The 14,810-nt window shown below is 48.7% G+C and overlaps 1 protein-coding gene across 1 annotated transcript in view; it reads right to left on the bottom strand.

Annotated features, from left to right (window-relative positions):
• Positions 1–14,810, bottom strand: part of LOC132584205 (unconventional myosin-Id) — a 440,151-nt gene that overhangs the window by 92,892 nt on the left and 332,449 nt on the right. Inside the window, exon 20 of the mRNA XM_060256019.1 lies at positions 6,425–6,538. Within this exon, the coding sequence (XP_060112002.1) occupies positions 6,425–6,538 (114 nt within the window). The remainder of the gene's footprint in view (positions 1–6,424; positions 6,539–14,810) is intronic.

Genomic DNA, 14,810 nt, shown 5'->3' with positions numbered 1-14,810 from the left:
TTGCCCCCCCAAGCGCCAAGAATACAAAGCATCACTGCCCCAGATGTTTATCCAATCCCTTCTTTTTTTTCTTTTTCTAATCCAATCCCCTCTTGAAGCTGGCTGTGCTTGCAGCCACCACCACCTCCTGTGGCAGTGAATTCCATGTGTTAATCACCCTCTGGGTGAAGAAGTAATTCCTTTTACCTACATGTAAACCTACATGTACCATTGACAGCGGCGCACAGGGTCAAGAGTCTGGGGGTACTATTAGAGCCTTCATTGACAACGGAGGCTCAGATAGCAGCCACTGCCAAGTCTGCATTCTTTCATCTTAGGCGGGCGAGGCAGCTGGCCCCTTTCCTGGAGCACGATGATCTAGCAATGGTGATTCATGCTACGGTCACCTCGAGGTTGGACTACTGTAATGCCCTCTACATGGGGCTGCCCTTGTGCCAAACCCGGAAGTTGCAGTTAGTGCAGAATGCCGCTGCCCGGCTGTTATTAGGACTCCCAAGATGGGAGCACATTCGGCCGGGGCTTCGGGATCTGCACTGGCTGCCAATAATATTCCGAGTCTGGTACAAGATGCTGGTCATTACCTTTAAAGCCCTATATGGCCTAGGACCTGCCTACCTTAGGGACCGTCTCTCCCCACACGTTCCCCAGAGAGTACTACGATCAGGTTCACAAAACCTGTTAGTAATCCCCGGGCCAAAGGAGGCTCGTTTGAAATCTACCAGGGATCGGGCCTTCTCGGTAACGGCGCCTTACTGGTGGAACCAGCTGCCGGAAGAGGTGAGGGCCCTGCGGGACCTAGGGCAGTTCCGCAGGGCCTGCAAGACAGTCCTCTTCCGGCTGGCCTACAATTAACCGACACTGAGGAATCTGGATGGAGCTAGAGTGCATTCTGACAGTCCGCCGGTTTTTATTTATTATGTCTTATCTTTTATTAATCTACTGTTTTAACTGTTGCTATGTAATTGTTTTTAAGTCAAACCTATGTAAGTTTTCTATGTTGTAAGCCGCCCTGAGCCACTTCGGTGGGAAGGGCAGTATATAAATCAAAATAAATAAATAAATAAATAAATAAATAAATGTTACAAGTTCACTAGAAAAACTAGAGGATGCTGGCACGGCAAGACAAACCCCCATCTGCTAGTTCCTCCTTCTGATATGATCGTCTACTTTCAAATCAAGCAGCCGTGATAAAAGGAGACCTTATTTCCATAGCCAGGCTGGAAAGGGGAGAGCAGAAGTGTTCCGTTCAACTAATCATTTCGAGGCTGTTCCTCTCTGTTGCTCATGGTAGAAGACGCAGTGGAATTCTAGCTGGGGTCGGCTATCCCATTCATTCTAACATGTTTGGGGAAGCTGGCACCAACAGCTTGTTTGTTAAAAATAGCAGGGTTTTTATTTATTTATTTTTAGAAAAAAACAGATGCTCCTTAGAGTTTTGAGAAAAACAAAGGGGGGTGGGTGGGTGGGAATCAGCCCTCCAGCACAATGGCCTGCCGATACTTTTATTTTGCAAAATTAATACAGTGAAGAGACAAGAAGGACCCGTTTTTAGAGCGAAAAGCACGAAGGACCTGCGGAAGAATTTTTTTAAAAGGAGAAGGGAGAGAATCTTTCGGGAGAAAGAGATTAACAGGGAGGAATACTTTCTCTCTCCAAGCAGTAAGTTATATACAATTTCTTTCATAGATACTTCCTAATTTATTCACAGGATTCTCAGATGGGGGCTAAAGATATTCTCATCCCTCCCCGTTCACATGCATTCTTTTTTTCAGTCACGCTGCAACGGAGTGTCTCAAAATCTGTCAGCGCTCCGCTAGCGGTGAGCTGAATCTTAAACTCATGAAAGAAAAAAATACTGCTGGGATTTGTCTTCCTTGTAGAAGCAGAGCCACCTTCCAGTCCCAAATCCGATGGTCTCGAACAGAGGTGTCAAGCTCATTTGTTATGGTGGCCAAATCTGACATAAATGAGACCTCGTTGGGCCGTGTTATGTGTGCCATAAAATGTAATGCCAGGTAGAGGAGACAAACTATAAAGAACACAAACACAAATACTTTTTTTTTTTTTAACTTAAAACATGCTTAAAACAGCACTCGTTGGTCTTAAAGGTGCTTTCTTTGTATCTCTCACCTGCAATCCAGGGAACTGGGCAAAGGAAGCTCTCGCTCTTTCCTTCCTTCCCCAGGGAACCAGGAGAAAGGGCCTCAGCCAATAAAAAGACGAGTGGCTTGCCTTTACTGTGCAACTGAGCAAGCCTGGTAAAGCAAGCTGTGATGCAGAAGGAAGCAAGAGATGGAGAAGGAAGCAGATGACAGACAGTTGCTCGGGGGCTTGATAGGAGCCCTCCGGCAGCCTGATTCAGCCCCCAGGCCGCATATTTGACACCCCTGGTGTAGAAGGACATCATGGTTGATTGTATGGAAAGTTGCTGACCTCCACCTGAATTAGTCATCCATTACAACAGCCGTGCCATGCTCAGATCTGAAGACTGATCAAAATGGATCCCCAAAATCAGTTCCATCCAGGTGTGGTTGGAAAAGAATGTCACTGCCCACTTGAGAACTTTGCCTCTAGGGGCGGGGGCAGGATTTGTAAGCAGCTAATTGCTGGAATAATCCATGGCCTCACTACCACCTCTTTCAAAGGAGTTGAGAACTCTGGAACTTTCTGCCCAGTGAGATTCATCTGTCCCTTTGTGGCCATCTTCCACCTCTAGCTTGGACCTCTGAAGCCACAGTGGGGCCTTTAGGGGAAAGGGGACAGAAGGCAACACTGGAAGCCCAGGAACAAAGGAAGAGAAGCTTCAAGAGGGGACTGGATGAACACCAGGAGCAGAGGTCCATCAGTGGCTATTCGTTACAGGGTGTAGATGGAACTCTCTGACTGGGGCAGTGATGCTCGGTATTCTTGGTGCTTGGGGGAGGGGAGGGTAACAGTGGGAGGGCTTCTAGTGTCCTGGTCTCACTGGTGCACCTCCTGATGGCACCTGTTTTTTTTTTACTACTGTGAGACCCAGAGTGTTGGACTGGATGACCCATTGGCCTGATCCAACATGGCTTCTCTTATGTTCTTCTGTGACACAGAGTGTTGGACTGGATGGGCCATTGGCCTGATCCAACAGGGCTTTTCCTATGTTCTTCTGTGACACAGAGTGTTGGACTGGATGGGCCACTGGCCTGATCCAACATGGCTTCTCTTATGTTCTTATGTGACACAGAGTGTTGGATTGGATGACCCATTGGCCTGATCCAACATGGCTTCTCTTATGTTCTTCTGTGACACAGAGTGTTGGACTGGATGGGCCATTGGCCTGATCCAACAGGGCTTTTCCTATGTTCTTCTATGACACAGAGTGTTAGACTGGATGGGCCACTGGCCTGATCCAACATGGCTTCTCTTATGTTCTTCTGTGACACAGAGTGTTGGACTGGATGGGCCATTGGCCTGATCCAACAGGGCTTTTCCTATGTTCTTCTATGACACAGAGTGTTAGACTGGATGGGCCATTGGCCTGATCCAACGTGGCTTTTCTTATGTTCTTATGTGACACAGAGTGTTGGACTGGATGGGCCATTGGCCTGATCCAACATGGCTTCTCTTATGTTCTTCTGTGACACAGAGTGTTGGACTGGATGGGCCACTGGCCTGATCCAACGTGGCTTTTCTTATGTTCTTATGTGACACAGAGTGTTGAACTGGATGGGCCATTGGCCTGATACAACATGGCTTCTCTTATGTTTTTATGTGACACAGAGTATTGGATTGGATAGGCCACTGGCCTGATCCAACACAGCTTTTCTTATGTTCTTATGTGACACATAGTGTTGGACTGGATGGGCCATTGGCCTGATCCAACAGGGCTTCTCTTATGTTCTTCTGTGACACAGAGTGTTGGACTGGATGGGCCATTGGCCTGATCGAACGTGGCTTTTCTTATGTTCTTATGTGACACAGAGTGTTGGACTGGATGGTCCATTGGCCTGATCCAAGATGGCTTCTCTTATGTTCTTATGTGACACAGTGTATTGGATTGGATGGGCCACTGGCCTGATCCAACACGGCTTTTCTTATGTTCTTATGTGACACAGAGTATTGGAATGGATGGGCCATTGGCCTGATCCAACATGGCTTCTCTTATGTTCTTATGTGACACAGAGTGTTGGCCTGGATGGGCCATTGGCCTGATCCAACATGGCTTCTCTTATGTTCTTCTGTGACACAGAGTGTTGGACTGGATGGGCCATTGGACTGATCCAACATGGTTTCTCTTAGGTCCTCCTCATTCCACAACCACCCACCACCAGCATGCTGATGTTCCCCCAGAGTTCCCAGTATGGACATGCAACTTTGGAGATAACAGCCCTCTGCTGGGCTTGCAGAGAACAAGAAAGTTGCAGAGATTCAACAAAAACAAAGAAAGAAAGTGAACTGGGAAGTTACATAGGGAAGGTTTTATCTATCCCCTGCTACTTGATTTATTTGAGCTCCGATTCTGTTGCCTTGGGGACCCAGAAACACCCCACTGAGAATCCTCCTTCACGAACATTATGGAAAAGTGTGACTGGATTTGATGTGGGATACAGAAGTGTTTTCTCCATGGGGGCAAACAGCAGTTTTGTGCAACAGGAAAATTTAGATTGGGGGAAAAAACCCCATGGGGAATAAAGAATTAAGCCAGCTTTCAATGTAATGTCGCCAAACCGATGGGCCAGGGAGGGTGTGGGGAGGGCTGAAGATGCTTTCAAACATAAATAAAGACGTCAGGTGATCCAGTCAGAGAACTTTCATGACTCATCTAGCAGCATTGTAAGCAGGCCCGCAGCCAGAATATGTTGGGTGGAGGGACCCAGGAGATTAAAAGTTTTTTTGGGGGGCCATGAACTTGGCCAGCTCGCCCGGCCCTAGCTCTCTCTCCCTCTGTCACTTTAGCTGTCGCTCTCTCACTGTCCCTCTCTTGCTCTCCCCCCTTCGCTGTCACTCTTGCACTATCTGTCTCACTTTCCCCCCTGCTGCCACTGTTGCTTTCTCTCTCTCCATGGCTTATCTGAACACACCCAATATGTGGAAGCAGAACCAGAATAAATCTTGGGGGAAGATAGCACACCTCTCCCCTTTGAGGAGGGATGAACCTGCTGTCAAAATATTGCAGAGTGAAACAGCTGACATCCTTCACAGAATTCAGATCAGAGGTCTTAATAGAAGAAGAAGAACTACAGTTTTATACCCCACCCTTCTCTCTGAATCAGAGACTCAGAGCAACTTACAATCTCCTGTATCTTCTCCCCCAACAACAGACACCCTGTGAGGTAGATGAAGATATTGGATTTATATCCTGCCCTCCACTCCGAAGAGTCTCAGAGCGGCTCACAATCTCGTTTCCCTTCCTCCCCCACAACAGACACCCTGTGAGGTAGATGAAGATATTGGATTTATATCCTGCCCTCCACTCCGAAGAGTCTCAGAGCGGCTCACAATCTCCTTTACCTTCCTCCCCCACAACAGACACCCTGTGAGGTAGATGAAGATATTGGATTTATATCCTGCCTTCCACTCCGAAGAGTCTCAGAGCGGCTCACAATCTCCTTTACCTTCCTCTCCCACAACAGACACCCTGTGAGGTAGATGAAGATATTGGATTTATATCCTGCCCTCCACTCCGAAGAGTCTCAGAGCGGCTCACAATCTCCTTTACCTTCCTCCCCCACAACAGACACCCTGTGAGGTAGATGAAGATACTGGATTTATATCCCGCCCTCCACTCCGAAGAGTCTCAGAGCGGCTCACAATCTCCTTTCCCTTCCTCCCCCACAACAGACACCCTGTGAGGTAGATGAAGATATTGGATTTATATCCCGCCCTCCACTCCGAAGAGTCTCAGAGCGGCTCACAATCTCCTTTCCCTCCCCCCCCCCACAACAGACACTCTGTGAGGTAGATGAAGATATTGGATTTATATCCCGCCCTCCACTCCAAAGAGTCTCAGAGCGGCTCACAATCTCCTTTACCTTCCTCCCCCACAACAGACACCCTGTGAGGTAGATGAAGATACTGGATTTATATCCCGCCTTCTCTTTATATTCTGGCTCTCTAAAGTTCTCGACCTTTCTGAGCCTACAGGCATCTTTTCTGATATAAAACATGCTGGGCGCAGCCACAAAACAGTTGCCCAAAATGGCAGCTGCCGTAGTTTTCTTTCAGTCACACAGTGAAGATCCTTGGTGCTGTGATGGCAGCTGCTGCTAAAAGGAAGGCTTTTAGAAATCTGCACAGTCAATAACATTTCCAGTGGGCGGTCAGAAGGCTTGCTGAACAAAAGCCCAGCTTCTGAACACACCAGGCAGGCACCAGGCAAGGGCACCTGGCTGAGAGTCCCTCATCTACAGGTTGGGACTTCCCGGCACTGAACCCTCAACCTCAGACTTACGTTGTACAGGGGGATGGTCTTCATCACTTTGTACTGCTTTGCAGGGTCCATCTTGTAAAGATGTCTATCTGTGATAAAAAGGGCTCGGTCTTCAACTCTGTTGAAGCGATTTACCTGCAAAAGAACAAATTCCCGGAGGGGTGTTAAAGTCATTCACTTAAATATATCTCCACCCTCAGAAACACACACACACACATGAAAGAGAGAGAGAGAGAGAGAGAGAGAGAGGAGAAAGAGAGATGAGAGAATTAAGCAACTTGGTTCCAAAGTCCTTAGAGGGAACTTAGGATCAAGTTTTGACTGGCACTGGGATTAAAAGTACTGTTCTTAAAATGTTAACATCAGTTATACTTTTTAATGTACTTTACTTTTCTCCCCGATGGGGCCTGAAGCCGTTTACAACACCCTCCCCTTCCCCATTTCAATCTTCACAACAACCCTATGAGGTAGGTAAGCCTGAAAGGGATTGCAGCTGACCTGAAGTCACCCAGTGAGCTTCCAAGGTAGAGTGGGGATTCAAATTTGAGTCTCCCGCATCCTCCAACACCCAATGCCACGCTGGCTGTGGTATAAAACAGAGCAGTCACTTCAAATGAACATATGAAGCTTCCTTCTACTGAATCAGACCCTTGGTCCATCAAAGTCAGTCTTGTCTTCTCAGACTGGCAGCGGCTCTCCAGGGTCTCAAGCTGAGGATTTTTACGCCTACTTGCCAGGACCCTTTTTTGGAGATGCCGGGGATTGAACCTGGGACCTTCTGCTTCCCAAGCAGATGCTCTACCACTGAGCCACCGTCCCTCCCCAACATATGAAGCTGCCTTCTACTGAATCGGATCCTGGGTCCATCAAAGTCAGTCTTGTCTTCTCAGACTGGCAGTGGCTCTCCAGGGTCTCAAGCTGAGGCTTTTCACACCTCTTTGCCTGGACCCTTTTTTGGAGATGCCGGGGACTGAACCTGGGACCTTCTGCTTCCCAAGCAGATGCTCTACCATTGAGCCACCGTCCCTCCCCTGGCAGTGCTGAAACAAATCAAGCCCTTCTGCTAGGTTGCCAAGGGAAGATCTTCAACTAGTTCTGCAAAGGCCTCCAGGGTAGACTTTCAGTCAGCAGAAAGGGGGACAAGTAATAGCAGCAGTAACGCAGAGATTGATAGAGCGTCTTTCTGATTTCATGCCTCTGATGTTACAAATTCAAGGGGCTATTTAAAAGGAAACTGGATGGTACTTTAGGTCTCTGGAACCCAGGACACAATGGCCACAACTCAGTGTGTATACAGTCATCGAAATCTCCTGATTGTAAGAGTTGAACCTCAAGCCAGGGAGCTCGTACCATCGGCTCCCAGCGAGGCAACCAAGAGTAGAATTGTGCGGCTTCATTGTTCAAATAGATAAAAGAGCTCTCCTATAAGCAGCTTTGCTTTGGTGCCAGCCTATAATACCAATCCTTGAGTTCTTCTTAAGGCTTCAATAGCCACCAACGGCAAATCGATGAACTGCTGACAGCTGCAGGAGGTAAAGGAGAGGCGGGAGAGATGGTTTGGACGGAGGAAACAGCGCAGGAAGGGAAAGGGCTGAAGCGCCTCTCCCTCCTCATCGCAGTTCTAAGTCGATTCAGCAGCCCAAGCCTCACTGCTGCTTTGAAACCTTGAGAAGCCCAAAGAATCTCCGATCATGAAACATGCGGTTTGAGCCTCATGCCAAATCAGACTATTGGTCTGTCTAGCTCACTGCCATGAGATCCGGCAGAGGCCTTTTCCAGCCCTGCGACCAAAGATCCCTTAAACCAGAGGGGCCACGGCTGGATCTGGAATCTAATCCAACAGTCTATTCAATCCAGTACTGTAGACCAGTGGTTTTCAATCACTGGTCCATGGACCGGCACCAGTCCGCCAGAAATCGCCATAATCAAACCTGACTCCCATCATACTTTTTAAATTACTTTCTCCTATGTGGTCACGGTGGCATGATGAAGATTTCCACCTGTTTGCTTTATAAGTTTTGGTTATTTCCCCATTTTTTTGTGGGGGGAAATATTAGAGAGTTTGTAAAATCTTAAGAGTGCAGCAAAATTCTCACAGGGGGCTTGAAGAATGGGGCCTACAAGCAAGTATTTGGGGTGGGGGGTAAGGAAGAAAGAAAGAAAGAAAGCACAATAAAATGTGAGCTCTTGCCCAAAATGAGGCCTGTCTTGCATAGGAACAAAAGTATTTTGTAGGAATTCACAATTTTTTAACAGTAACGTTTTTGGAATAAAATTCTTTCTGATATAGAGCATAGTTTGAAATTTACTGTTTTTTAATCATAGAATCATAGAGTTGGAAGGGACCTCCAGGGTCATCTAGTCCTACTCCCTGCACAATGCAGGAAACTCACAAACACCTCCCCCTAAATTCACAGGATCTTCATCGCTGACAGATGGTCATCTAGCTTCTGCTTTAAAACCTCCAAGGAAGGCGAGCCCACCACCTCCTGAGGAAGCCTGTTTCACTGGGGAACCGCTTTAACAGTCAGGAAATTCTTCCTAGTGTTGAGCCGGAAACTCTTTTGATTTAATTTCAACCCATCGGTTCTGGTCCTACCTTATGGGATCGCAGAAAACAATTCCACGCGATCCTCTACATGACAGCCTTTCAAGTACATGACAATCCTTCCAATACTTTTTAAAGAAATTACTTTATTTACATTCAATTGATTTATATCCAGTCTTGCAATTATTGTTCCTCTGATTTTTGAACAGGCAGCTAGAAGTCAGCTGTGACGATTGCCCAGCCAGTGAAAGAGCCCTACCAGGATATCACCTGGCAAGCAGCACATTTTCGTTTCTGAAGGATGCTCCTTGTATCAGCAGGGTTTTCTTGCTTCAGCAAGGTCTCGGTGCTTGGAAGTGCTCTCAAGAGGCTGCCTTTGATGGCCCATTGCTGGGAACAGGCAGTATTCTGCCCAACGCATCCCTCGCTTCCTCAGAGAGTTCCCCTTGGAAGTAACCGGTCTGCCAATGCAGCATTCTTCCAGGAAAGGTCTTCTTGGGACAGGGCTGCAAAATCCAATTCAAGAAATATCTGCGCACTTTGGGGGTGGAGCCAGGGCAAGGGTGTGACAAGCACAACTGAACTCCAAAGGGAGTTCCGGCCATCACATTTAAAGGGGCCACACGCTTTTTAAATGCCTTCCCTCCATTGGAAATAATGAAGGCTGGAGGCACCTTCTTTGGGGGCTCATAGAATCGGATTCCCTGGTTCAATTTTTGGGGAACTTTGGGGGGAAGTGTTTTGTACCGTAGAGTTTTCTCTCCCAAAATTGCTAGAGCATCCGGGAAAACCGTACCGTTTCCCCAGAAATGCCTAGAGCGGCCAGCGTGACGTCACTTGTGGGTGATGTCATAGCACCGGTGACATTGGGGGAAGTCCCCCCCCCTGCCAGCCAAATCTGGGCTGGCGGGTTGGGAACCTCCAGGGTGGGAGAACCCCCACCTGGCCCAGGGGCTTGGCAGCCCTCCTCCAGATCCACAGTGGGGTCACATACAACCAGGCTGGCACTCTGCTTCCCTTGCAGAGCTTCTTTTGTAGCAGGAGCGCCTTTGCATATTAGGCCACACACCCCTGATGTAGCCAATCCTCCGAGAGCTTACAGTAGGCCCTGTAAATACAGCCCTGTAAGTTCTTGGGGGATTGGTACATCAGGGGTGCGTGGCCTAGGAGTTCCTGCTACAGGCAAAGGAGTTCCTGCTACAAAAGAGCCCTGCCTTGCACTATCTGGCCCCAAGCCTTCTGCTGCAACTGGGGGGCTATGGGTCCAAGCTTGGTGCTCTGCCCCATGGAGGCCTGGTGGCTATCTCTGGGGCTGGTGGCAAGGTCTCTCTTACAGGCTGTGGCAAGGGGGCTTGGTGCTGCTGGAACATTATCAGCGGATGCCTCTAGCAGGGCCTGGCCCTCCCCTTGTCTCTCTGGTACTCCTTGGATCCCAGCCTTGGCTCACTGGTCTCTTCCCCTGAGGACTCTCGAGTGTGAGTTGCTACAATGGTCAGTGTGGCTCATGAGAGATTCATGCAGTGCTTTTTTTGTAGCAGGAACTGCATTGCATATTAGGCCACACACCCCTGATGTAGCCAATCCTCCTGGAGCTTATAGTAGGCTTTATAAGAAGAATCCTGTAAGCTCTTGGAGGACTGGCTACAGCAGGGAGGTGTGGCTTAATATGCAATGCAGTTCCTGCTACAAAAAAATAGCCCTGGATTCATGTATGGGGGGGGGGGGAGAAGGGGCGAGCACTGTCCCTAAACAGCCTTCAAAGTCAGGTTGCCAGGACCCCCCAGGGCCACTGGTGGGGGGTAAGGGTGCCAGCTCCAGGTTAGGAAACTCCTGGAGATTGGGGTGGATGCTGGGGAGAATTGGGACCTCAGTGGGGGGCTGTGCCACAGAGTCCATCCTCCAAAGCAGCCATTTTCTCTAGAGATGAACCATAATTTGGAGGAGGGGGTGTGTCCCCAGGCCCCACCTGGAAGCTGGCATCCATTTTAAGATTAAATCTATGGTGCCCTGTCGGCAATTAAATGCTAGCCATTTCCAAAATGAGCTCCGAAATATTTTAATCAGCATCTCCCCCCCCCCCCCAAAAAAAAACCCAACCAAAACCCTGCTACCTTTTGCATCCATTGCAGCCGGCAGCACCAAATCTGAAACCAATTACAGATGCTGCTTAAATTCAATAAAGGCCCCACTGATTTCCCTGCTGTGCCAGGCGCTCTTAGATCAGTGCTCCATCCCCACTTGCTGCCAGGAATCCAGCAGGGAAAGGAGATTAAAACGACGCATTTCAAAGCAGTCTGAAAAGGGGGCTGCTTCTCGCACGTAGCCTTCCCGACGGGCCCCTCCTTCCTTATTTTCCACATTGCCGCACACAGCAAGACAAGGAAGAAGCGAGAGAACAAAAGACAAGCCCTGGAAATCCCCGGCGAGGCACACTACGGAATGCAGAAGCAGGGGAAGGGGGAAAGAAAACACTCATCGGGGAGAGACGGGCTTCCTTTTCAATTTAAAAAGGTACCCCCCCGCCCCCAAAAATGTATTTTCCAGAAAATGAGAATGACTCAGTTACAATAAACACCAAACTATGTTTATTTTAATATTTTATCTCTAGATTGGCTCCTGGTTTAAGATTTGTAGAAATGGGTTTAGTGACATGCTGTCCGCTGGCCAGCCATCTGCTTGCTTGGCCTTTCCTAATTCTCTAGACCAGAGGTGACCAAACTTGCTTAACACAAGAGCCACATAGAATAAATGTCAGATGTTTAAGAGCTGCAAAACATAAACATCATATATTGAAAGAAAAGAAGGAAGGAAGGAAATAGATGGGGAGGGAGAGGTGGCAAGAAAGCAACTTTAACTTTAAATGCCTTCTCCAAGTTGGCCAACGGGGCAGTGGGGGCTTCAAGAGCCACACAAAATGTCTGAAAGAGCCAGATGTACCTCCCGAGTCACAGTTCGGCCACCCCTGCTCTAGACTTTCAGATATTCCTCAACAGGAATTAAATCAAAGAAGAAGAAGAAGATATTGGATTTATATCCCGCCCTCCACTCCGAAGAGTCTCAGAGCGGCTCACAATCTCCTTTACCTTCCTCCCCCACAACAGACACCCTGTGAGGTAGATGAAGATATTGGATTTACATCCCGCCCTCCACTCCAAAGAGTCTCAGAGCGGCTCACAATCTCCTTTACCTTCCCCCCCCCCCCCCACAACAGACACCCTGTGAGGTAGATGAAGATATTGGATTTATATCCTGCCCTCCACTCCGAAGAGTCTCAGAGCGGCTCACAATCTCCTTCCCCTTCCTCCCCCACAACAGACACCCTGTGAGGTAGATGAAGATATTAGATTTATATCCCGCCCTCCACTCCAAAGAGTCTCAGAGCGGCTCACAATCTCCTTTACCTCCCCCCCCCACAACAGACACCCTGTGAGGTAGATGAAGATATTGGATTTATGTCCCAATCTCCACTCCGAAGAGTCTCAGAGCGGCTCACAATCTCCTTTACCTTCCTCCCCCACAACAGACACCCTGTGAGGTAGATGAAGATATTGGATTTATATCCCGCCCTCCACTCCGAAGAGTCTCAGAGTGGCTCACAATCTCCTTTCCCTTCCTCCCCAACAACAGACACCCTGTGAGGTAGATGAAGATATTGGATTTATATCCCACCCTCCACTCCAAAGAGTCTCAGAGCGGCTCACATCCTCCTTTACCTTCCTCCCCCACAACAGACACCCTGTGAGGTAGATGAAGATATTGGATTTATATCCCACCCTCCACTCCGAAGAGTCTCAGAGCGGCTCACAATCTCCTTTACCTTCCTCCCCCACAACAGACACCCTGTGAGGTAGATGAAGATACTGGATTTATATCCCGCCCTCCACTCCGAAGAGTCTCACAGCGGCTCACAATCTCCTTTACCTCCCCCCCCCCCACAACAGACACTCTGTGAGGTAGATGAAGATATTGGATTTATATCCCGCCCTCCACTCCGAAGAGTCTCAGAGCGGCTCACAATCTCCTTTACCTTCCTCCCCCACAACAGACACCCTGTGAGGTAGATGAAGATATTGGATTTATATCCCACTCTCCACTCCGAAGAGTCTCAGAGCGGCTCACAATCTCCTTTACCTTCCTCCCCCACAACAGACACCCTGTGAGGTAGATGAAGATACTGGATTTATATCCTGCCCTCCACTCCGAAGAGTCTCACAGCGGCTCACAATCTCCTTTACCTCCCCCCCCCCCCACAACAGACACTCTGTGAGGTAGATGAAGATATTGGATTTATATCCCGCCCTCCACTCCGAAGAGTCTCACAGCGGCTCAAAATCTCCTTTACCTCCCCCCCCCCACAACAGACACCCTGCAAGGTAGATGAAGATATTGGATTTATATCCCGCCCTCCACTCCGAAGAGCCTCAGAGCGGCTCACAATCTCCTTTCCCTTCCTCCCCCACAACAGTCACCCTGTGAGGTAGATGAAGATATTGGATTTATATCCTGCCCTCCACTCCGAAGAGTCTGAGCGGCTCCCAATCTCCTTTACCTTCCTCCCCCCACAACAGACACCCTGTGACATGGGAGGGGCTGAGAGGGCTCTCACAGCAGCTGCCCTTTCCAGGACAACCTCTGCCAGAGCTATGGCTGACCCAAGGCCATTCCAGCAGGTGCAAGTGGAGGAGGGGGGAATCAAACCCGGTTCTCCCAGATAAGAGTCCGCACACTTAACCACTACACCAAACATAAGAGAAGCCCTGTTGGATCAGGCCAATGACCCATCCAGTCCAACACTCTGTGTCACAGAAGAACATAAGAGAAGCCCTGTTAGATCAGGCCAATGGCCCATCCAGTCCAACACTCTGTGTCACACAGTGGCAAAAAAACCCAGGTGCCATCAGGAGGGCCACCAGTGGGGCCAGGACACTAGAAGCCCTCATTGCCCCCCCCCACAAGCACCAAGAATACAGAGCATCACTGCCCTAGACCGAGTTCCAACAATACGCTGTGGCTAATAGCCGCTGATGGACCTCTGTTCCAGATGGTTATCCCATCCCCAATTAATCAGAAGAGGTAATTCTCTGGCTGAAAACCATGGCTGCTCAGCTAGAAAAGCAATCCGAACAGCTAAAACAGCAGTCTGAAGAATTAAAACAACCTTATGCTAACAATAAGGTGATTGATGATTCAATTCAATAGCTTCAAGGGTCAACCGAGTCTATCAGTGCACGAGATGAACATATGGAACCCAAAACAGCTGCACTGGAAGACTGAATGCGAAACAGTCGTCTTAGCTTCATATGTCCTGCCCAATCAGATACTCCAGTTTGAGAGCTATACTTGTTGATTTCATAGAATCATAGACTTGGAAGGCACCCCCAGGGTCATCAAGTCCAACCCCCTGCACAATGCAAGAAACCACTGAACCATTGAAAAATCATTGATTTTGTGCAGATGGAATGCTAGAACTACTGTGGCAAAGGTCATTTATCATACATAGAACACGTTCACAGGAAGCAAGAAGAAGACTGCAATTTATACCCCGCCCTTCTCTCTGAATCAGAGACTCAGAGCGCCTTACAATCTCCTATATCTTTCCCCCCCCTACAACAGACACCCTGTGAGGTGGGTGGGGCTGAGAGGGCTCTCACAGCAGCTGCCCTTTCAAGGACAACCTCTGCCAGAGCTCTGGCTGACCCAAGGCCATTCCAGCAGCTGCAAGTGGAGGAGTGGGGAATCAAACCCAGTTCTCCCAGATAAGAGTCCGCACAATTAACCACTACACCAAACTGGCTCTCCTACTATCAAGCTACTGTCAATGTCTGTGAACTGAAGAACTGCCACAAACTTCCACAAACT

This window comes from Heteronotia binoei, chromosome 15, assembly GCF_032191835.1.
Source record: "Heteronotia binoei isolate CCM8104 ecotype False Entrance Well chromosome 15, APGP_CSIRO_Hbin_v1, whole genome shotgun sequence".
In the NCBI taxonomy this organism is placed as follows: Eukaryota; Metazoa; Chordata; class Lepidosauria; order Squamata; family Gekkonidae; genus Heteronotia; species Heteronotia binoei.
Note: the sequence above shows the minus strand (reverse complement) of the source record. Positions and strands in the feature narration are given on the sequence as shown.